The sequence below is a fragment of the Harpia harpyja genome, chromosome 1 (assembly GCF_026419915.1).
Source record: "Harpia harpyja isolate bHarHar1 chromosome 1, bHarHar1 primary haplotype, whole genome shotgun sequence".
NCBI lineage: Eukaryota > Metazoa > Chordata > Aves > Accipitriformes > Accipitridae > Harpia > Harpia harpyja.
The window spans coordinates 54,436,050-54,459,020 of NC_068940.1; the positions used below are offsets into that span (position 1 = coordinate 54,436,050).

At 37.7% G+C, this 22,971-nt stretch overlaps 1 protein-coding gene across 4 annotated transcripts; it reads right to left on the reverse strand.

Annotated features, from left to right (window-relative positions):
• Positions 1 to 526: 526 nt before the first annotated feature.
• LOC128145286 (prostatic acid phosphatase-like) lies at positions 527 to 22,758 on the reverse strand. Of its 4 annotated transcripts, XM_052795134.1 has the most exons (12): positions 22,565 to 22,758; positions 16,692 to 16,787; positions 15,198 to 15,284; positions 14,091 to 14,243; positions 11,410 to 11,508; positions 9,816 to 9,920; positions 8,649 to 8,781; positions 7,156 to 7,238; positions 5,238 to 5,344; positions 4,504 to 4,673; positions 3,433 to 3,558; positions 527 to 2,172 (listed from the first exon to the last, which is right to left on the reverse strand). In XM_052795134.1, the coding sequence occupies exons 1-11, from the start codon at positions 22,676 to 22,678 to the stop codon at positions 3,440 to 3,442; spliced, it is 1,266 nt and encodes a 421-aa protein (XP_052651094.1). In that variant the 5' UTR covers positions 22,679 to 22,758; the 3' UTR covers positions 527 to 2,172; positions 3,433 to 3,439. The 4 variants fall into 4 exon arrangements, with proteins under 4 accessions (XP_052651094.1, XP_052651121.1, XP_052651114.1 ...); XM_052795161.1 differs by lacking the exons at positions 527 to 2,172; positions 22,565 to 22,758 and adding an exon at positions 20,356 to 20,385 and having other exon boundaries at positions 2,641 to 3,558; XM_052795145.1 differs by lacking the exons at positions 527 to 2,172; positions 3,433 to 3,558 and adding an exon at positions 3,714 to 4,086.
• Between the last annotated feature and the right edge of the window lie 213 nt (positions 22,759 to 22,971).

A 22,971-nucleotide genomic window follows, 5' to 3' on the forward strand; every position in this document is an offset into this window, starting at 1 on the left:
CTGTTTTCTGTATCTTGCCACACCTAAGAAAATGTATTTAAGTGAGAAGAAATAATATCATTTGGATCAAATGTCCCTACATTACAGGTACAAATGAACATGAACTCCAGACTGAGCTGGTGTTACTCTGGAAGTCAGATAGCTATGCTGTGCTGACCCAGTGTGTACGATATTCAGGACTGTGAATAAACAAGTTCCAGAACGAAATCAATTCCGTAAGAGGAGGTTGTTGCTGACTTAGCTGGAAAGTGCTGTGTATGCATTGCTGTCTACCATACGCACCAGAAAACCCTGCTGCAGAGCTGCTAGTTGCTACCCTAATTATCGTAGGGGCAGATGATGTCACTGCTAGAGGGCAAGTGGAAGAGCTTGATGTCATCGTTAGTGTTATTCATGTCAAAGCGTTAGTGTTTTAAAAATCTGTTCTTACAGAAGGAGCAAACCCGAACATTCACTTTTGTCTGGAAACTCTAGGCATATTGAAATCTCCATTATTTTTCACTCACATACAATTGCAAATGTTGAATTGTTTCTTTAATGTACTTTATTGCAGTGCTACAAGTTGCTTGGAGACAAGATACTTTCTAATCACAAACAGTCTGCAGATTATACTAAGCAAATTGAAAATATGGCTGAAAAATTAAAAAAGCCATAAGCTTGTCTGAAACTTACAACCTTTTACTCCACTGGAGAAATTATACTTGATTTAATCACAGCAAGACAAAGCACCTTTACTGTAAATGAGATTCAGGGCCTACATAACTAATGTATTACATCTTTATTGTACCTTCATTAATTCTTAGGTTACGTCATCTGAACCTATCCATTACATTCTGTGTAACTTGTGTTCAATGGATCCTTTCTGGAAGTGCATGGACATTTTCAGGTATGACTATCTGTTAACAAAAAGGTGTCCCTACAATAAAATTACTTCATGACGGCTCCTGCCGCAGCTAGAGTTGCCTCACCTCCTGAAATTCTCTGTAACGGCTTAGGCTTGGAGTAGCATAAACCACAAAAGATGCCTCAGACACTTCACATTTTACTTTCTGTCTGGATGTACTTCTTTTTTGTAAGAAGCAATCTTGGAGAAAACATGCCCCATTCTACTTCTTGTGGAGTGCAACCTACTGCCTTCCTAATATATCAAAAACAGTTCTTACTGCACATTATCAGTCAACGATACATCTTCACTTGTTAAGCATCTGACTGCCTCTAATAAAAGACATACTCAGTCTATCCTTAAGTGAGTACCAGCAGCGCTGTGGCCATGGTAATACAGAGCTCAGTATCAGGTAATCACTGAGTATATATATATATATATGTATATTCAGGAGCCAGGATCAGTTTTACAGTTTGTCCTGAGCTTTTGCCCACTGTCAGTACACTGCTAGTAGTAACCAAGACAGCTGAGGCTTGTTTCCTAGAACTGCTGTAATGCTTTTGACAGCAATATAGACATTCCTTTAAGTTTTTGCACTGAGGATAGAACTACTAGTTACAATCTGAAGCTTGTACATCCAAAACACGTGATTTAAGGATAGCCTTTCATCTTTTTGACAGCTTTGCCCCGAATTGTTATACAATAAAAGATCCTTACCATGTAAGAATCAAATCCATCACTTGATTATGATATTTCCTAAAATAGATAACATGGAAATGTCAGGGATACTAGTAAAAGCTTTTTACTGAGTGGGAAATACTGCTTCAAAAAGTGGACACCTCAGTAGTTGAAGTTACTACCAGAAAATGCAGTGATGTTTGGAAAGTGCTATATTCCCACAAACTTTTGCTATTCTGTTTGATTTATGCTATTTAATATCAATACATCTACCTAAATCACATTTTAAATGTGTAATATTAAGGGCTGAACTCTAGATCAATGGTAGCTGACCCAAGCTCCTGGGCTCCAAGTTGCAACCCACAGATGTGAGTCAAAGTCAGTCCAGAAGCAGTGTATTCACATTGATGTGATGCTGTGCCTGAGCTAAGCAGCTCCATCTCTCAGCCTTCTCTAGACTTCTGCACCTCAACAGGACCCATTAGCTTGAGCACATGATTGCTCATTATATCTGCTGGGCTGAACCTGCTGTTGGCACCTATCTGTATAGTTGTCTTGATTTTTAAAAAGGCTTCTCCGTGGTAATGTAATTCACAGTATCCTCTGCAGGACTACAGGATAAAAAAATCTTGATTCAGCCCTTGAAACATATGACAATAAGCAGTATTTTATACAGCAATATTAGTGCTTACGACACTAGTTTATGATACTAGAGAGCAATTATGGAAATACATACCCTGCCCTTAGGACCTTACAATCTAAACAAAATCTATTGCACAGAAGAGATCAACATACAAAAAGCAGAATCATTGTTTTCTTACTTTCAGTGCATGTCTTGCTAACATAAGGGAATTTGAACAGAGCAAGGAGTTAAAGTATTTATTGTAAATTAAAATTAAAGGTGATGAACAGAATGATAGCTTGAGGAATTATTGTAAGAGTGACTCAAAGAAATAAGATTATGGAAGGGACCTGAAGCAGGACAGAGAACAGATGCATTGTAGAAAAAAGATGCAGGGCAGAGAATCATTCATGACTGGGAGCTCAGAAAAATAGGAAAGCAGCATAGCAACAGAATCATTCATGACTGGGAGCTCAGAAAAATAGGAAAGCAGCATAGCAACAGAAAATAGATTTTAATGTATTTACTTATCCATATTACTGAAGTTGTGGACACTGACCAAGATACTGTTGCACTAAGCTTCTTGCTTGATGCCTGCATATGTGACAGAGCTCCCCCCAGTTTCTACTAATTTCAGTGAGAGCTACAGTAGTGTAACTAACTCCTCTGAAAAGCAGGCTGCAGACCTTTATTAGCTGCAGGCCGAGGTCAAAACTCATGCATAGATTTGCATGAATAAATGCAGAAACGATATGCCCAAGTGCTGGTATGAATCTTTTAAACACAGTAATTGCAGCTTCTGCCTACTGAAAACATTTTCCTGTGCATCAACAAAATAATAGCCATTTACAAGAAGTAAGGAAAATATTACAGGCTGCAATTTTCAAGAAAGACTCACTGAGCAGCAGAGGGCTAAATGGTAATAGGCAATATTAAAAAAAAAAGCATAGGCAATAGCATCCCTTCACCCCACTGGTTGACTTAAGAGTGATTAATAGTAGTAGAAAACCTAAAGATATAAATTGGAGTAATTCCATCCTCCTACAAAAGTAAATTCTTAACAATAATGTATTTCTACAGTATTTTTCACTGCAGATGTCTAGTCTTTCAGGAGCTAGGCCACAGATACCTCAGCTCTTCAAATTTATTGAATATGCTTTGGAGACTAATTTGGCCAGAGCAAAATGATGGATATAAGCAACTTAAAGGATTGCTTGATGTCTAGCTGCTCTCTCTTTCGTTTCTTTACCTCCCCGTTAAATGTCTTGGTAATTGTTTCTGCGCCTGCAGCGTCCATAATGATAAAGGAGGTAAAGCAGTACAAGGTCAAAAATGAACAACAAGCCAACAGCAATGTCAAATCCGATAAAAATATCTGTGAAGGAAAAACAATAAGGAAAAGGGAGTTAATGAAAGCCATACATGTATATCTTTTTAGATACAGAGATAACAGTCTAATTACAAATATGTACAATGGAAATATAGTTACATTTTTTCATTTCTGGCAAGATCACATGGCCTGCATTTACTGACATATGCAACTTAAGTATAAAAACATATACTTCAATCCTGGAAATACACAGATAGCTTCCTGTGCATGGGTAAATCTTACTCCTACGTTTTCACAGGGCAAGAGGGACCATGTATAGTTAATGCAAATGAGGAGTTTCATCAGGGATCAGCAAAATACTGAATATATGCAGGAAAGGGGAAATACCAGGACTATTGGAAAGGAGCATGTGTTGCCTTGCCCTTCACTCCCCTCCTGGAAATAATATTCAGGCAGGAAGAGGTTATCAGCTGTCAGCTGTTGGTAGTCTGAGGCAAATAGCTGCTATATCTGCATGGATCAGCTGCTCTCTGTCTGTACAGTGGAGGTTAAGGTATCCTCAATGCATAGTACCTGTGCCAGAAATACAGATGCATCAATCTTACTGTGTGTGTGCAAGGCATTTTTGCTTTGCATCTGCAGAAGGTCTGATGTGTCCAACATACACAGGACTCCTTGCATAGCACCCACATCCATACTTCTGTCAGACATTTTCAACAAGCAGAGCTGTAGTTTTGGCCATAGCCTTTAGGTAGCTCCTTATGTAAGTCTGCTAATAATAGCACTGCCTTCACACTGGTGGGCAAGTCTACTCTTTACATTTTCAGAGAAATTTAATTTCTATCAGCTTTCCCTGTCCATAGTAAAGCTGGTCCACACCTGTTAAAGGTGGACATCTAAATCTATTGTGTGAAAGGTACAAAGTTTGGAGCCATTGATACAATTTCTGCCTCCATGTCTTACGTAGAAAATACAAAGCTGTTACACTACCTTTCATTTTGTCTTTCTTCCCACATTCTTTTGACCAATTTTCTGTAATCACAGGAGAAACTAGTTCAGCAAACTTCTCAAGTGGACAAGAAGAGGTGCATCCTGGCAGGGTGAGTAGGTAAGGATCCTTTGAAGAGTCATTCCGATAATGCATTTCAATGCTATATCGCCTGATTAGCAACATTGAAAAGATTTTTAAAAAAAGGTTCTTAAATAGGTTTCCTATTTAGAGACAGAATGTTGGAGACAGGCTCTAACATCCTACTCTAGAACCTGTTCTTTGAGAATGGAGATTTTGTGAAAGCCCACTTTGCCAAAGCTGGTTACATTACTGCACAGATCACCAGTCAGCTCAAAAGGTCCTTCTGAAGGCTGCTTGAATGGCAACAGCACCAGGCTCTTCTAAGCCAACTGATTTACCTTGGGATTTATGAGATATCTTGGAAATGTTGTTGCTAACATTTCAAGAATCAGGAAAAATTATTTTACCATTTATTTCCAGCTGGCAAGGCCAGTTGTCTTCCCATCTTTCAAAGTACACAGGTACATGCACATCCAGCAAACGTAATTTTTTCTAGTTTTAGTATAACTTTGTGCCTGTGGACTGCTCAGTTATGTATCAGTTTAAAACGAATTTGTATCTCCTCACAGTATTTGAGAGGAAAATTATTTGGGGGAAGGGGGAACCAAATTGCAAACACTCTTTGTTCTTGCATAGATAAGAAGATACTTGCCCACTGCTTTCTTGGTAGAGTTCAAAAAACTGGCAAGCAGCGTATGGTGGCAGTTTTCCATTGAAAATATTGAGAGCAATCTGGAGGGCCCCAACTGTGGTGTCATGCTATTGGAAAAAAAGAAAAATCCATCCTTAAAAGTCAGTTAAGTCAACTACCATTTATCCAGAGTAATCAGACAAGAGTAGAGAGGGAGTGGAAATCAAGATAAAACATAACCTGTGTAAATTTGGCCATAAAAATATATTCAGTATATTCTCCATTGGGAAAAACATGTTAACAGATTACAACAGACAGCAGGGGGCATTTCCAAAGAGTTACTGCAGTATGTGTCTTACACCATCTGGCAAAATTTTGGAGACGGAGATACTGGGGGAAAGCAAGATATGGTCTGAGTAATAAATCATAGTTTTTCAGTGCATTTTGCTACTCCTTCCTTCAGGAGCGTTTTTGGTTCCAAGGTCAGATTAAGGCAGTATAAGGTAGTATATCCTACGGCATTTCAAGTGAAGATACAAGTACTGTTTTTAGATAGTATACCAGAGAAATAGTTGTGTACAAAACCTATTCTTCTCACTTAAACACACACTCCAGAACTTTTTAAATTATTGTTCCTCTTGTTTGGACTTATACAATAAAATCTCAGTTTGGCTTCTATTTTGATGGAATCAGTTATCCACCCACCTGCAGTTTCTTCCTCTCCCCATTAGCCCTCCTCTTGCAGGGTAACCCAGGAGGAGGAGCTGAAGGAAGGAAGTCCAAACACCTTGATGCCTAAATTTTGCAAGCATCTTTATATACATATTTGTTAGGCTTATTTATATTATAGTATAACAGCTATGTTTTAATTATTAGTCAGGATCTGGAACTTTTTAGACTGATCAGTTTCAAAAATAAGAGTATACTTGGCCTCAAGGCATTAAAACAGCAGTGAAAATTCTGGATGCACTTCTTCCTTTTCAAAAAGAATATAGTAGGGCTAGAAAACACATAGAAAAGGCAGCAAGAAAGATTTAAGGTATTGAGTGGTTTCTATATGAGGAAAGATTAAATAGGGTAGGACTCTCTTGGAAAAGGAAAGATGGAAGAGGTGTGACAGAAAATAGTAAATTCATGAGTGACCCAGGAAAAGTGAATAAAGAATAACTATTCCCTGTTTCTCACAATACAAATGCTAGGAAGGAGCTAAATCAGTATTAGGTTTCAAAAAAAAGGGAAGTACTTTTTTTCTTTCAACACACAAGTCATTGCCACAGGATGTTGCAGAACCAAAAGTATAAAAGCATTTTAAAAGTGATTAGATAAATTAATGGAATTCTGTCAAGATCTATTCAACACACAGACACAGATTCTATCTTAGGAAGTCCCTAAGCCACAGATTGCTGGAAGGTTGTATCAAGGTAAGCATCACTCTGTGCTGGCATTATTCTCACATTCTTCCCTGCTGTTGGCCACTGTTAGAGACAGGATAATGAATGAGCTACGTGGATCCTGGTCTGACCCAAATGGCCCTCTGCATCCTCTAAAATAATAATAAAAAAAGAATCCACAGCTGTATCATCCCTTTCTAAGCAGAGGAAGGGTTTGGAGGTGCAGCTGAAGTTCTGCTATGTGCCAGCATCTCTGGGTCAGGAGCACTTAAGGAAAGATGCAACATACAGAAACTGCACCATTAAGTTACAGAAAAAATGCATGATAAAATACATAGTTTTCTTTACCAAGTACAATTTGACTGAAACTGAAGTGAGATCCATGCTCCTGCTATGTTCTTGTACATACTGGTGTTCAGCTTGTTAGCTGAATTGAACTGTATTATATTACTCTTTCATTTAACTTACAGGAAGACTCTGATTATTCTCTTTAAGGGTCTTTTACTGGTAAAATCATAGCAAGATTTATGATAGATGAAAATACTCACTGCAGAGTAGACCTCCATTTTTCTTTGTTTTGAAGAATTGGCAGCTTGTTTAATACTATTTAAAATAATATTTACAAGGACACCTTAAAAAGATGGGAACAAGGAAAAAGAAAATGAAGATATAACATTTGCATAGAAACCAAAAAGGCAAAAGATTTTGTGTATCAAATGGAAGACATCTACTCAAGCCTCATACTCATTTTTTAGCTTACTAAAAGTTCATAACTAGAGAGAAGATACTACAGAGGTGAAATATATCATTCATCATCCGGGTCAAGTGAAGAGGCAGGATTTACAAGAAATCATCTAGAACTATCCTGAGAACTGGGGCTAATGACACTTCCAGTTCTGTTGTGCTGAGACCTCCTCTCCATCATTTTTTGTCTGTTTGGAGTGTTGCAATAATGACAGCTGTGCTAACCTCTTCCTCTCTAGATGCTGAAGAAATATTTTTAACTGTTTACTTCCAACAAGTCACACAGTATCAATTCTTCACTTTTCTAAAGCTCTTTTGTACTCCTTCTCCAGACCAGAGATATTCTAAAGCCAATGGGATAAGGGCAGCAGAAATTCCCTGTAGCACAATTTATACCATTTGCGGGAAAAAGGGCATAACTGGTATACCCATGAACACTAGAAAAAAAAGTCCTGACCGCAAGATATGGCCAGCTACCAGCTAGTGGGCTTTAATGCAGGTCTGAGCCTGTAATTACTATATGGCTTGATCCAGTGATGTATATGCCAAGATGATGAGGCTGCCTAATAATTCTTAGCCTAGGTCTAGACTGCAGGGTAGGTGCATTACAAAGCCAAGCCCCAAACGCTCCATCCTGCAGATATTCAAGCTCACTTTTTTGGGTTTCCTGCTCATGGACACCTGGGGATCATATGATAAATGTCTGGGTTGTGTCCTGAAGTAGTGCCAGAATGTGCATAGCCTATGGGCCCCAATTTTGGAGCTAAGCAGTAGTCCCAGTACTTGCAGTATAGACATAACACGAATTATCTTCTATTCTGATCAGACTGTTTTGGAGCAGCTTTATATCAGTCTCTCAGAGAGCTACCAATGTGTTGCCAAGGTTTTGACACAATATATAACCAGTACATCAAAGGGAAAAACAAGATCAAGAAATAATTAGAATAAACGAGACACAGAACTTAAACTTAATCTAACCTAATATCAGACAAGTAATGATCATACCCGTGAAGGCTTGATTTTTTCCCTTGGATTTCTATAATCTTTCTCAAAATCCTAATCTCTTAAAAACTATGGGATAACTAAAGACATTAATGTTTACACCTTGTTTCAGTATCTCATCCATGCAGATGCCAGCGTTCAGCACATATTTTCATGCTTAATATGGCATCCAACGTCCGTAGTTACAAATCAAGGTTCTGTATCAATAATTTTGCATGAGTAAGGTGACAGGATGTTGCATGTTATCATAAGCATTGTCTCCTCCTCTCTGAGAGCTATGCATTTTTTGATTTACCTCCTTGTAGTCGTGATTTCTCTTCTGTTTTATAAAGCCCAAATAGTGACAGTAAGGACAATTCTGCCAGTTTTTCCAGCTTGTCGATTGCATCTTTGGTGGCCCATACAGGGAGAGTATAATTGTGAATAGCCTAGTGATAAAGGAAAACAAAATAGTGTTTTTTTCTTCTACTGGGTTCCATCATCCTATTGCCCAGCCTCACACTACTACATTTAGACTCTCTGAGGCTATCCTGCAATTCTTTGCCCAGTGTGGTTTCACTCATGAGCATGCCCTGAAATACACTTTGTGGGAATGGGGATCAACCAGAAGTGGGTGAATGGGAAGAGGGGAAACACCTGTGTGAAGGGGATCCCTTGTAGGTATAATGTGTTCTTGCTATAGAAATACATGGTTTTGGTTTTGTGAGTGTGAAAGATTGCAGACATATGTCTTATCTTCTTCCTTTCCTCTGGGTCTTCTGGGTATAACCTAGCCCCAACTTTTCCTGCCTTCTCCATACAGCTGTCCAGATACCAGTTCCATCACTGTCCATTTACAGACAAGTGTCACTCTACAGTCATGTAAGAGTGACAGTGTCTTACAGTGTTTAAGTGCCTCAGTATGTGGAGGGTATGTTCAACAGCCTTCATGTGCTGCTGATAATGACTGGGGCCAAATGGAATCATCCCATGCTTGAGGCTAGACTGATTTTATTCACTGGTAGAAATCATCATCTAATTTTTCTATCTGATAGATCATAATCTTACCTCTGATTTTCAACATCTAAGTATTTTGATGTTTAGCTGTTGATAGGCTAAAGTGAATAATTCCATTTTCCTGTTAAAAATCATAAATATGTCCTAGGCAGCATGCTCAAATAATTCTACAGCAGCATATTGGGAAAGAAAATGAGGGAATAAAGGGAATGGATTTTGATACTGGTGCCTCAGAATAAAACATCAAATGGAAACAACAGTTTCCCAAGCTGTAAACCATGTTTTTGGGTTATCTTTTACCAATGCGCTAAATTAGAACTTAAATTCAAATAATAAAAAAAACCCAACGAAAAAACAAATCCAGGAGAGAAGGCAACTCATTCCTATGAAACCACATTATCATGGTTTAATTGAAACCCAACTTAGGAGTTATATTCTTTCCCGACCTCTATTGTCTTATTATTACCTCACAGTGTAGAGTATCATATGTATTCCAGAGCTGGAAATTGTCCAGTATTTTAAGATGATTTAGTTCAAGTCCTGTGTTAACTGCCACTGTTTGTAAAAAATCCTGGGGGGAAAAAAAGTGAAGAATATACCACAAATACTCAATACATATGGAACATATACGCATACAGATTCATTAGCACCCAACCTGGTAACACAGTAGTATTTAACTTTACACAGGTGAAACCCTTGTAGCAGAAGATTTTGGTTGCAGATTTCATTTTGTAACTATTTCAAGGTACTGATCTCTATTTCAGACACTGCTTTTTCTCAGCCCTGCTATGGATAAGTCTGGTGCTCTTTCTGCTGCACTCTTCTCTCCCTCTTCTGACTGCTCCAGGAGGCTGCCTCAGTCACCTCAAGCCTTCAGATATAAGGAAGAGGAAGGCACTACGGGAAAAGGAACATGAGAAAAAAGATGAGGAGAAAATAGAAAATTAAAGAGAGCTGAGGCAAATATTCAGGATGAGGCAAAAAGAAATTGAAAAGGAAACTAGGTTTTCCTTCTGCCATTGACAGGGAGCTGAATATCTAAGTAATAGTTCCACTACAGTTCCCATAGGGATTCTTGCTACATGCTACCACAGAAGAATAAAGGGACTCCTTAATATCCTTTATTCCCATGTTACCTGTTTCATACTAGTAGCTGAGAGGATAGCTGTGAAGTCAGAACTCATCTCCTATTGCATGTGAGGGAGGCTGACCAGAGTAGCTGAGCTAGCAGAAAGATAGAATTAAACCAAAAAAGGAAAATGTTGGGTTTAGCCCAAGCAGTAAGTCTGAAGTGACTTTGAGAGAATGTGTACAGGTACAGTCAGGGTATGAGGAACATGAGACGCCTGCTTTATTTGTGCAGTAGTGCTATTACGAAGTGCATGGTAGGCAAACAAAAGAGCAGCAGTAACTACTACCTAGAGCAATTATTATCCAGAAGAACATGGTTGCTTGAGGCAGGTATACCATCTGTGTACCTACATCCTGCTGCAGCACTGGAATGGGAAATTTTGAATCTCTGACTGTGAAGATTTGTGTCAGGGCAAAACAGAAGCATGTCTTGTGATGGCTCCAAAATGCATCTCAGAGAAATTTACATAAGTCAGAGTGTTCGCCTGGTTGGGCTTGCTTTAGTTCTCTGTTGCAGTGTCAACTTCAGAAAATCACAGCACGAAGGCGTAAACCTTCCCAAGTTTCAAATTTATCAGATTTTTTAGAACTGGTTTTGTGCTACCCTGTAAAAATGGAAATTTCTTCTCCCTTCAGATCATGGAACTTTAATTATATGCAGCTCCAAATAGTCTCAGAAAATTAATGTTAAATTCACATTTCGAAAGATTAATATAGAAAAGTATGAGAAATGTATAAGCATATAAAACATACTTTCTGATCATTTTGGCCTAAATTTCTTATTTTAAGAGAGTTCTCAGGATTTTTAAAATTTTTTTTGCATTTATTTATTTTTTAATTTTAGCAAAAGGAGACAATGCAATTCCATAACTTCTACATATTAGTTACTTTCCTTTTTCTTTTGCCTTTTCCTTTTTATTTTGTCTTACCATGTATGGTTGTATTCTATTTTGAAATTCACTAGATGTTTGTGTTTCATTCTGAAGTTCATCAAAAAGGGGACAGTCAGGCAGAGGAAAATGCAGCCTCTGAAACAAGAGAGATTGCTGGTGTAATATTTATTAGATAGATTCATGGCTGTGCTACAGCTACTCCACAATGGTTTGTTTGGGTACCTTGTTCATGAATTCAGTTAACATAAGCAATGTACTGTGGTAACTTGACTTTTCAGTAGCTACTTGTGGCTATAATAGCTTAATTTCTCTCAGTTTAACTGATTTTGGCAAAAAGCAATTATGCATATCTGTCAGGGGATTGCTTTGAGAAATGGATTAGGATCGATGATCAGGAATTTAAAAAAGCTACCATTTCCCTCTTAATTTCTGCAGCTCGACTCCACCTGGTACTGGAATCTGAATTGCTTCTGCATCTACACATCCTGCTCTCATGTCTTTGGAGGTAACCAGTATATTATGGTAAGCATTTTAAGTACCACTTAATGGACAGAACTCAAAACAAATAAACTGTGCTCCTGAAATATCAAAAAGCTATGAGCCTAATGGCTCTGTTCTTGTTTAAGGGTATCATTCACTTTTAATACCTGCAAGTTTATACATTAAGATATCACCTGATAGTACATATTTGATCTGAACCATGTGTAAATATGTATGCATCCATCAAACTGTGCTTTGGCAAATATGCCTTATGCCACTTGCAGAAGGACAGATGATACCTGATCCAGCATAAAGTGTCAGTAAAAAGTTATGATGAACAAAATAAGCTTGTGCTAGTTCAGCACTTTATGTCACACCACTAAAGCATTTTTTACCCAGCACTAATATTATAACCAAATAATTTCGAGGAACTGACTTAATATACAGTGGAGAAATTAACTTTAATATCTATGGCTTATGTATGTGCAAGAAGGTCTACTCTGTCTTGGGGTGAGCATTAGCAGACTGCGCTTCCAGTGCGTCTCTTTTCTCTTTGATTTATCAACGTGAAGCTTGCAGCAGCTACCAGCTCACACCAGCACACTTTCACTTGGACAGATTTCCAAGGGTGCATTTTTTCTGTAACAGCAGCACACTGGAGGGTGAAGGCTCAAAGCTGCAATATGAAACTGGAGAATGTTGTTTAATTACACAATAACAAATGTTTCTTTTGCTGTATGGTTTAATTACCCCCTCTAGGTGTTATTAATTAAGCCACTCCCTTTGGCCTCATTAAGCATTACTCAGTACTGTTGCCTGTCAGGTCTTGATAGATCTCAGTGGCTGAAAAATAAACTGTGATTAGGTTTTTTTACAGGACTGTATTTGGCCTCAGTTTCCCAATTTGTGTTACTTAGGGCTTGACAACACCCTCAAACATCTGCTTGGTTTAACAAGGGAACAATGTTTTTTCCAGGTGGTTTGCATATTTAACAGGAATTTTGAGTTGCAGCAGAGGCGTGTTTCAGTGAAACATCAATTCCTACTCCTGAAGCAGCTGCAGAAGTGATGACGTACTAGAGATTCCTACAAATGAGCTTGCCTTCTCCAAACAGGTTATTGCACTGCACTGTGATTACCCTAAGGGCCTTGAGGTTTTATCTGGCCAAAGCTCTGACCACTTTGATGCTTTTTTGGTCTTCTGGTGAAAGAACTTCCCCTAGTATCCCATATTTAAATAACAGTGACAGTATTCTTTTCTGTTCAAGGAAAGAGTTAAGTTTCAAGCTGAATCACATTGTGCCTCATCCAGCTTGTGGAAACCCTTTCTCTATGTACCTGCTTTCAAGCACGGCCTCCAAGAATGGAGGAATGCCAATGGGAGGCAGGTGCGGCCATCCCTAATGACAGGGTCCATCCTCTGATATTGGTGACTGGACAGGCAGTTATTTAATAGGGTTTTTGTATACATTTCCTTAAAGTCAACTTCTGTCCTCAAAGGCAGAAGAAAATTAGCCTTTCTGTCATTACACTCCATAACTTTTTATCCTTGTTCAACACACTGTTCCTTACACAGTCCTTGCCACAGAAGCCAGTGAAATTACGATCTAAACCTGAGTCAGCCAGAGAGAGCTACACACAGTAAAACTTCTGCAAGACCTATTATTCCGGTAGGTCTGCTCTTGTTATGAACCACAAGGCAAGTGCTAGGGTTTCATTAAACATTTGTATAGCACTGAGCATAAAAGGGCCCTCGTCTGTAATTAGGGTGCCTGAATGCTACCAGAATAGGAAAGTAATAATTGAGAGGTCATTACTGTGGCTGGTGAAAATTCCATTCCTTGAATAAACTATGGAACAAACTTGCCAAGCAGGGGAGGTCTGTCTAGCTGATTGGTGCTTAGAAAAGCACTTGTTCTCTATAAAGGTTTAGGGCAAATTCCCTATAATACTGTCCAAAAGTGTCCCTGCCAGGAGAAATGTTAGAGCTGTACCTTGAAGAAAATGGTAGTGTGGACAACAATTCAGGTATTCTGCAACTATAGAAGGAGGATTTTCATGCAGCTATTACAGTTGACCTATGACATGCTTGTCAGCCAGTAGCTGCAGTTGATGTTTTCTATTAGATTGAACTCAAAAAGAATAGAAAATATTTTTAAACTTTTTTCCCCCTTTTTTCTCTTTTTTGCTTCTGGAAAAGTTTGAGGTGTTATAGGAAGTGTCCAGCCAGTACTCACCCGGTCTGTTGATTTTTGCAAAATATGAACTGGAATGGGTTGCCAGAGAAGCTCAGGGTTCCAAATTTGGCTGCTAGTTGGTGGAAAGAGGCCAGAAAGGTATGACTGGGCACTCATAATGGTGCGATCATAATCTGTACTTTGGATGTAAAACTGAAGATAGAATGGCAAAGAGTTAAAAATAAAATGGAAACAATAAAAATAATAAGGAAATTTTACCCAACTCATCAATCCTGGCTTCTCGTTTTCAGTTTTATGTTTTTGCATGAAGTCAAAACAGTGAAACCATAACTCAGCTTTCTAGGGCCCTACTTCATTTGCATAAATGGAATTGCCAAAGCATCCTTCAGTTTGGAATCTAACCCTCAGACTGAACTAAGAAGAATAAGAAAGCATGATTTAAAAGAAGGAAGCTCTCCATCTTCTGAGGTTCAGAGGAACATTGATATGTGTAGATGTGGCACTTAGGGACATGGTTTAGTGGTCAACTTGGCAGTGTTAGGTTTATTTTTGGATTTGACGATCTTAAAAGGTCTTTTCCCACCTAAACGATTCTATGATTCATCTGCTATACCTCAGGAATTAAGGCACTTAAAACCATAAACATCTCTTGGAAGCATGGCAAAGCTATAGTCTTTTATGCCTTCCTATCAATGCATCCCTCATGTATAGGCCAAAATGGTAGTGGTATCTGCCCCACGATGGATCTGTAGTGTATGACAAGCACATCCAAACAACTGTTAGACCTCTCTTTTACAGGAAGAAGTATGTGAGCATGGCCCATCACATGGCTGGATATGCATTCACCTTTCAACAGGGTAGAACAATATTGGGTCACTATGTATAAATTCCCAATTCATTCAGTGGTTTGGAGCTGTTCAGTCCTGGAAAACTGGGCAGTGGAAGACCCTAACTGAATGTAGGAGCTGAAAGTTAGGCTTTAGTCTATGTTTTTACCTTGACATAAAAGCCTGACTTTCAAAAATGTTCTTCTATTACCTTAATTTTTCCATTAATGAAATGAATATGATAATGTGCTTTTATCTAGCACAAGTCCATAGTTCCTCTATGCCAGAGAAATGTCCTCCAGACAGTTCTGCTATATACCTCTTGCCGGTTGTATGTGCTGTTCAGAAAGTTGGAGTATCTTTCCCTCGTGTACTGTCCAAGTTCAAATAGCTGCAGCATTCCAGTCTGCGAGGCAAGCATACAGATGACTATTAGATTAAGGTAACTGGAGAATCTTAATGTAGAAGTTTCTTTTCTATTTTCTTTTTTGTCTTCAGCAATCAGTTTTTAAGTGATCATTAGCCATTTGTATAATGTACTGTATATGTTGTAGGTGATCTAGAATTTTTAACAGAAATACTCATTTATATCTATGAAAAAATGATACATTCTGAAATGCTAAGACTCCAACATCTGCTACAGGAAAGGCAATGCACTTGATTCTATACAAATACTGTTTCCACAGTGCTGTAGCTCTGTAGATGCTCCTGGAGTTATTCATGATTAACATTGTTCTTTACAACGTATGTCAGTTAGTGACAGCTGAGAAAGGAGGATTGATAACCTAGTATTTATTATTGTCATTGCTCTGCTATTTGATCAACCTGATAAATCTGTGGCTTGCATTTCATGCCTTAAGTGATGTCCTTCCATCTTTGCCTTGGTGCACCTGCATTTGTCTTAGATTGCACACTGTCTTCTGTTACTAATTTCCAAAGCTGTGGGCTGAAATTTTTAACTTTCAGCTGTCAGAGAAGTACATTCTTACTACTGTTGCTAAAAAGATAATAAGATAGCAAAACGCTCTAAAAAAAAAACCTGTGCCAAAGCAGAAACTTTTTTTCTTCTTACAACATAAGCTGTGTACCTGGCAATAGTAATGTGTTGTTTGAGTGTCTGAATTTTACAGATCTTTCAAGCCTCACTTCAAACACTAAATGCTGAACTGTCTCTGATTCATTCTTCTGCATAATAATGAAGTATTATTAGGAAATGCATTGGCCTCTCTTTGTTCCAGAATTTCATATGTCAAATACAGTTGAAGAGCTACAGCTTGATGTTGAAATGCCAGAGCAAGAAGTAGGTTCAGTGCATCCTAGTGAAACTCTGGGCTGAAAGCAACTTTATTAGAAGTCACATTGTCCCCAGAAGCAGCCTTCTCCTGCAAGACTTCCCTTGTTTTGTGAGTAGGTGGTTGCCAGTCAAATGACGAGATGTGGACTCATCGCTTGACCTGGTGGGCAGGTGTCATTCCTTTACCCTGTCACAGGGCCCAGGGCTTAATGCTCATTAGAACTTCATCAATGTTAAGAGTACAGACAATGTTTAAACTTGCCATTTATTTGAATGCCGACACACTATCAGGAAGTTGTTGCTTCTAGGAAGATAGTTATAAAGCTACGATGAACAAGATTTCAATTTAACAGTAGTTGGATGAATAATGTTGCAAAAATGTTTATGAATTACGGGGTATTGCTAATACCAACTATCAGTACTTGGATTTGCTAATGTTTCTTAGACACACATAAAAAAAAATCTGCCTACTTCCTATTTTAGTAGCATATATAAGTTCTTCTAAGAAAGTCGACATACCTTGGTAAGTTGTCCAAATCCCTGGGGCCATTCACTTTCTTTGTGTAGATCAGTTGGAAAGTTTACAACTGGTGTTCGGTCACCATGTCGGAAAACCTAACAATATTACCAATAAAAAAATTCGAGTTAATTACTGTTAACATTCCTTTCTTACCTAGCTAGAAGTCAAGCATATGTTATACTTCCAGTGCCATTTTTCAAATAAAAATATTTGAGAGTCTGCAGAAACTAGTCAAGTGGGATTGGAGTACATTCTTTACACACAAGAATAGGTATAATTATATAGCAATTTAGTGGGCATGAGCCTGATGATTCTTCCTCCTAGAACATAAAATTAGTCAGCCAAGATGTTAATGCTGAGATTACATCCATAACTAGGCACCTAGACAAGAAATCTGACTGAATTTTGGACACTCAGCACCTCTGAATATTAAACCAGTTACTGATGTGCTTATATGAGTATTTAATTACTTTGGCATAGGCACTTGAAACTTTTGGTAACTGCTTTTTTCATAGCAGTATCTTTAAAAGTAATTCCATGTACACATGGATCTTATGTTTGATTTCTCAATCATCCTAAATTATAAAGATGAAAAAGTATAAACATTTACAGTTAGCTTACTTAATATTTATTAATACTTTCACATACATGTATGAAAATATTTTTGAAAGTCTGTAGGATTTTTTTTCTGTTAAATTCAGTGAGAGCAAAGAGTTTGGTCGCTTTCCTATCCTGGACACTCCAGCATGGTGAATATTAGTGTGATATGTTCAGTCATATAATTTTTACATCAGAAACCTTAAATGAGCCTTTGTGTATTTTTGTTCCAGCATACAAAGGAAGTGCCAAACCTAGATTAAATAGTTCTGAAAAACTCTGAATTACCCTCCCTAAGTATGTCATGGGCTTAGAAAAATGAAGTCCACAAAAGTTTCACATGAAAGGAAATGCTGGAACACAAATTCACAGGGCTCCAGACAATCTTCCAGGATGCTGATCCAAACTGTTGTAAAAGTTACTTTTGTTTGTATCAATGTTCACATAACCAACCTCATTCCTGACTTTGCAGAATAAAGTGACAATGTGGAAGCATGGTATATTTGTTCATAAAATGACATTTATTCTATAATACCTCACTGGTATATAGCTTGTTTATAATTAATACTCTCCATTGCCTCATTAAGCCACATCATTCTTGCCCAAACATCAGAGAGGTTTGTACATGCTGGTTAGTTTGCCACTCCCACTGGGAGGTGTTTTATGTTTATGTTTTCCAAAGTAAACACAAGCAGTGTGGCTTAATGTTTTAATTACAACACACACCCTTTTCATCAACTTTTTTTACTAATGTGCAGAAACCTGTGCTAGAGCAGGTACTTCAGAGATGGAAAATACTATCCTTTAAAGGCAAAGATAATTGGATTTCTCCCTCTGTTCATTTTCTACAACAGACAGCAAAGTTTGCTAGAGTAGATGTTACCATTAGAACCATGTAGAAAACTGCTTATTATTTTTCTGCTTTGCTAGTTGAATTTCACTGAAGATGTGGCCAACCTGAAATGAGTGTTTTTCAGCAAATCAAGGAGTTTTTTCACTATCATCAACAACATGAGATCAACATGAAACTGCACAGTTTCAAGAAAAAACCACCTTTTTTTTCTGAGTTCAAGTACAGCAAAGTAGTCCATAAGATCTTTCTTAAATATTTTATTTTTGCTTCTCTATGCAATTTTTAAATCTGTACATGTCTTTTCTTACTAATCTGGAACCTCAGTTGGTTCTCACTGCACCTCTAGTGAACAGGAGAATAGGTAAAGAGCTACATTGCCTGGTGATTGATTCAGTTGCATACAAGAAAAATGAGTGAGAAGGACTTTTGTGTTACTGCTTATTTCTTTGGTGTTTTGACACGCTGACATACATAGGTGTCAGGTAGGATTCATTAGCTTTTCTGGACAAGCCGATGCCTCTGTAAAGAACGAAGGTTAAATTCCCAATTACATGTAGCTGCATACTTTCTTGTTAAATTATCCAGCTATACAGAAAAGCATTTTTATGAGTAACTGACAGTTGCTCAAACTGACTGACATGATTTTTTTAGGCAATATGTAGCAATGGATCAATACTTGGCTAATAAAAATGCCCTTTTTATTAGTGAAAAATTACTGAAAATGTGTTAGATTTTAAATACTGGTGAAAGGGCAAAAGAGATCAAGATCAAAAGATTTTCAAATATATGTGGGAGCAGGAGATGTAAAGAAAAATATTTTCTTTCTTTGTAACCTTAAGAAATGGAAGCAGTGGAGGGTGTTCTCTTCTAAAAAGCAGCACAGCTTCTTTAAGTTCACACAAAATAGAAAAAAAGTTCAGTTCCTTGTTTGTATTTCTGCATCTTCATTGCACAGTGACATATAAATATGATATTAACACTAAGTTGGAAGTAGCAAGAAAGAAATAAATACTTCTAAGAGCAGAACCCTGGTTTTAGGAATTGAAGGACTAAGCTTCTCAGCCAACTGGTCTTTGTTTGTGCTCAAACCTACTTCTGAAAATGACCTTGCTTCAGTTGCAGTTGGAAATGAAACAATGACCTTATGAATGACCACTTAACCAAAAAGGCTCTTTTTCAGTCATAGTTACATTTTAGGAGACTTTTTTTTTTTTTTTAATTTATAACTTCAAGAAGAGTTTGTGTATGTGAAAGTTTGTCTTTTTCATTAGAACACCTGATACTGTTAGGGAAAGAAAATGTATCCCTGCAAAGCTTGCCTTGCTCATCAATATGTATTTCTCAACACTCATCATTTGGATTTTGTTAAAAAGGAGTTGATCCTTCAAATTCATTTAAAAATATGTGTGCTGCAGCATTTATTACTCCTGGCCTACAGATTGGCTTCCTGACCTTTCAGAAGACATAGAACATGGCAGGATGCGAGAAGAGGAACAAGGAGGCATCATAAAAAGTGAAAAGACTAGAAATGAAGAAGGAAGGGAGGGCAAGGAGGATGTACACAAGAAGAGCAAAGCACACCTGTTTGGTATATTAATCTCAGCACTTCTATCTGAAGTGCTTCACCTCAGTCAGTTCTCAAAAGCAATAAATGGATAGTTACCAAATACCCTCTCCTTCAACTCTAATACAGCTTGAACCTGATTTGGTGTCTGGGTTCTCCCATTTGCTCTTTGTAACTTTGTGAGGGGCATCACTTCAGATGGAAATGGCCACATGACTCACTTTGCCCAGCATTTGCTTACATTGTTGTCAGGTGAAAAATCATATTGGAGAAAAACTGGTGCGGAGGTTAGGGTCAACTGAGAATATGGCATATGTAGTATACATAACATCTTCATTCAGAAATGCCATGAATTACAATGAATTATCTGTCTCTGAGTAATAGTGAGCCTCTTACAGACATTTTTACTGACAGACTCAACTTCAGACAGAAAGATTTCTTACTTTGAAGCCAGCAGTAGGAATGAAGAAACAATAGAGAAATGGAACCAGTCATGCTGCCAGTTCAGGGAAGCCACTGATGCAGAAATACTGAGCATGTTTAGTCAAGGTTTCAGATGGCTTGGCTTGGTTAGACAAATAGATAACATGCTCAGTCAACACTTCCTATCCTGAGTTACAAGAAGAAAGACATAATGAAATCACAGTACCTCAGAAACCACACTTCTTTGTGTATATGACAGGTGAAACGAGTGCCTGTGTGGAGGCAGAAGTTACAGGTCAGAACTTCTTTATACAATAAATCAGTATTTCATTTCTACTTGGGTACTCGATGGTCCTACATATTTCCTATTTTCCTTTCTTATGTCTAGTTTAAATTCTGTGCATAAGAAGTATGGTGAAGGCTAATGTTTACATGTGAGAAAATTAAAATAGCATTTTGGCAAATTGGCTTTAATTAGAGTTTTTCAGTCAAAAGGACTTGCGGCCAGTAATAAAGCACACAGTATCAGCACAAAGAAGGAAAGTGTGAGGAGAGAGCAAGGCACTTTCCTAGAGCGTAGCGCAATTCTAGAAGTGAGCAAAAGGGAACATTTGTCTGTTTTTTCTCCCCTGCAGATGCATTTTATATTGTGCAATTCTGCTAAGAAAGTTTTAAAAAACTCATTATGACACATTTTCACAATGCAGTAATACTCTCAGGTAAAAAACATAGCAACTTACAGAGTACAGCTGGAAAATGGCTATTAAATTACCTCAGAAAGATGCCTTTTAGACTTACCTTGATTGTAGCCATTACATCCCATTATATCAGTGAAATGTTCTGGGCCAACTCCTATCCTATTTATTTATGCTAGCAATTCTGTTCCATGAAAATTCAATCAGTGAGTTCAGAAGGCAAATTCAATTGCATGCCCAGAAACCATGCCTTGAGAAAAGAGATGTATGTTGATAATAAGATTAAGTCTACTGTAACTTTTTAGGCAGATATTAGTCAGTCTGAGGAAAAGTATCAGGGATAAAAAGACGACAGTTTAAATGAAATTTACCTATTATTTTAATATTAATTGTGATAAGCTACCCTATAAATAAATAAAGTGCTATCTTTTTTTTTTTTTTTTGATAGGGGGGAAGGTGGCTGCATAGTTGTGGTAAGCAGCTGATTTTGGATAGGAAGCCTCTGTCTCCATAATGGTGAGCATTTCCTGTAACTCTCTCTGCAAAACCATTCCTTGTTAGAACACAATAACAGCTGCAATTCAATAAAAGACTCCTTCCCTTCAAAGAGTTAATTCTCCAAGGCTTGCTGACTGCCTGATTTCATCCATGTCGTCTTATCATTGAAGCAACACTAAAGTATATTGCTATACACAGAATGTTGCTGTAATTAGCATTCAGTCCCTGCCATGTATAGTGTCTGATAGAGCAATAATAAGCCTCAGCAGTAGGAACTGTTTTTTTCTGTGCACTCTGGCCTCTCTCCAAGTGGCACATCTACAATGCAGCCAATAGACAAGCAGATATGAAATACTTTATCTAGAGCTACACGATATGTTTTGGACACTGTACTTCTGTCTGTTACCTGTATGTGCACATAAAGTTTCAAACAGAGAAAGGTGGAAGAAGATGATCTTAAAACTCCTATTTGTAAATGTGAATTCCAATCCCCGCAACTTTGTATTGAAAATATCCCTTTAGACTAACTATTCTTTATCAGTATACCTCTTACTAAAAAAAGAAATTAGAATGAAAAGGACTATGATGCAACATTCACGATCCAAACTATTTCATTGAATTAATCTCTCCTGAGGTATTGGGGAAAGTGACATTGAAGTAGTGTCTAGTTACTTTAAAATAAGAAATGGCCCAGCAAAAAACTGATTACAGTCCATTTTCAACCTAACTGCAGTTAATGCAATATCTATCTCAAATCTCTACATAAAAATGCCCTTTTCTGTTTCTCAGTATCCTGCTGTGATAATTCAGTTATTCTGAAATGGAAAATACTTTTGGTTTTGTAGTAACTTCTGTAACATCATAAGCTTCGGCTTCCAAGCACAGAGAAGGCAGGCCATAATCGCCAGCTCTCAGGCTATGCATCAGAGCGTCAGCTAAATTAAGCAAGAGCAGATGAACTTAGACCTCAGATCTCTGTCTTAACTCCTATGCACTAATGCATCTACCACAAACCTAAGCTGTTCAGTTATCTTCAAATAATAACTAGGGGTTACAAGATGAAAATTCTTATAACTAGAGGCATTTTTATCTTCTTTAAGTAAAGTCTTTAAACTCAGTAAGCAAAAGGGCAGCAGTAGTTACTTCTGTCTAAAAAGAGGCAAAGCAACTGCACAACTTGTTTGACAGCTATATCAAATTCCTTGTATTCCCCACAACAAAATAGAAAACAAATCTACTTACTACAACCACAAACTTCAGTTCTCTTTCTGCAGTACTCTGTTGAAGCAGAACGAGGATAGCATGAAAAGAAAAACACAGGATCCTAAATGGGTTGGGAAGCTGTATCACTCCCATCCTGGCAGAGGATGAAAAAGGCTTTGTAGCTCTAGCAGCTGCTCAGGCTGAACAGCCCAGACGTCAGACTGTACTTTCAAAAGGGGTGGAACTGCTGCCGGTGAATTTCAAATCCAAGAGGAATGTTGTGTGACTACGCAACAAATTGCATCGCCCTTTGTTTTCAAATTACAGTTTACATTCCATTTAATCAAATTATAATTCAGTTCCTTTTTCTCTGTGATATTTTTCTCTTTTGGAGTGTAAGGATGAGGTTAAAATATGAAGGAGTTGCTAAGCATTCCTAATGTTTC

Excerpts from the sequence above, each read along its gene's own strand:
- LOC128145286 (XM_052795134.1), bottom strand. The coding sequence starts at position 22,678 with ATGGGAGTGATACAGCTTCCCAACCCATTTAGGATCCTGTGTTTTTCT. Across the intron at positions 11,509-14,090 it reads TGCAAAAATCAACAGACCGG|AGGCTGCATTTTCCTCTGCC; the intron begins GTGAGTACTGGC and ends CTCTTGTTTCAG. Across the intron at positions 3,559-4,503 it reads GAAGAAAGACAAAATGAAAG|ATATTTTTATCGGATTTGAC; the intron begins GTAGTGTAACAG and ends TTTCCTTCACAG.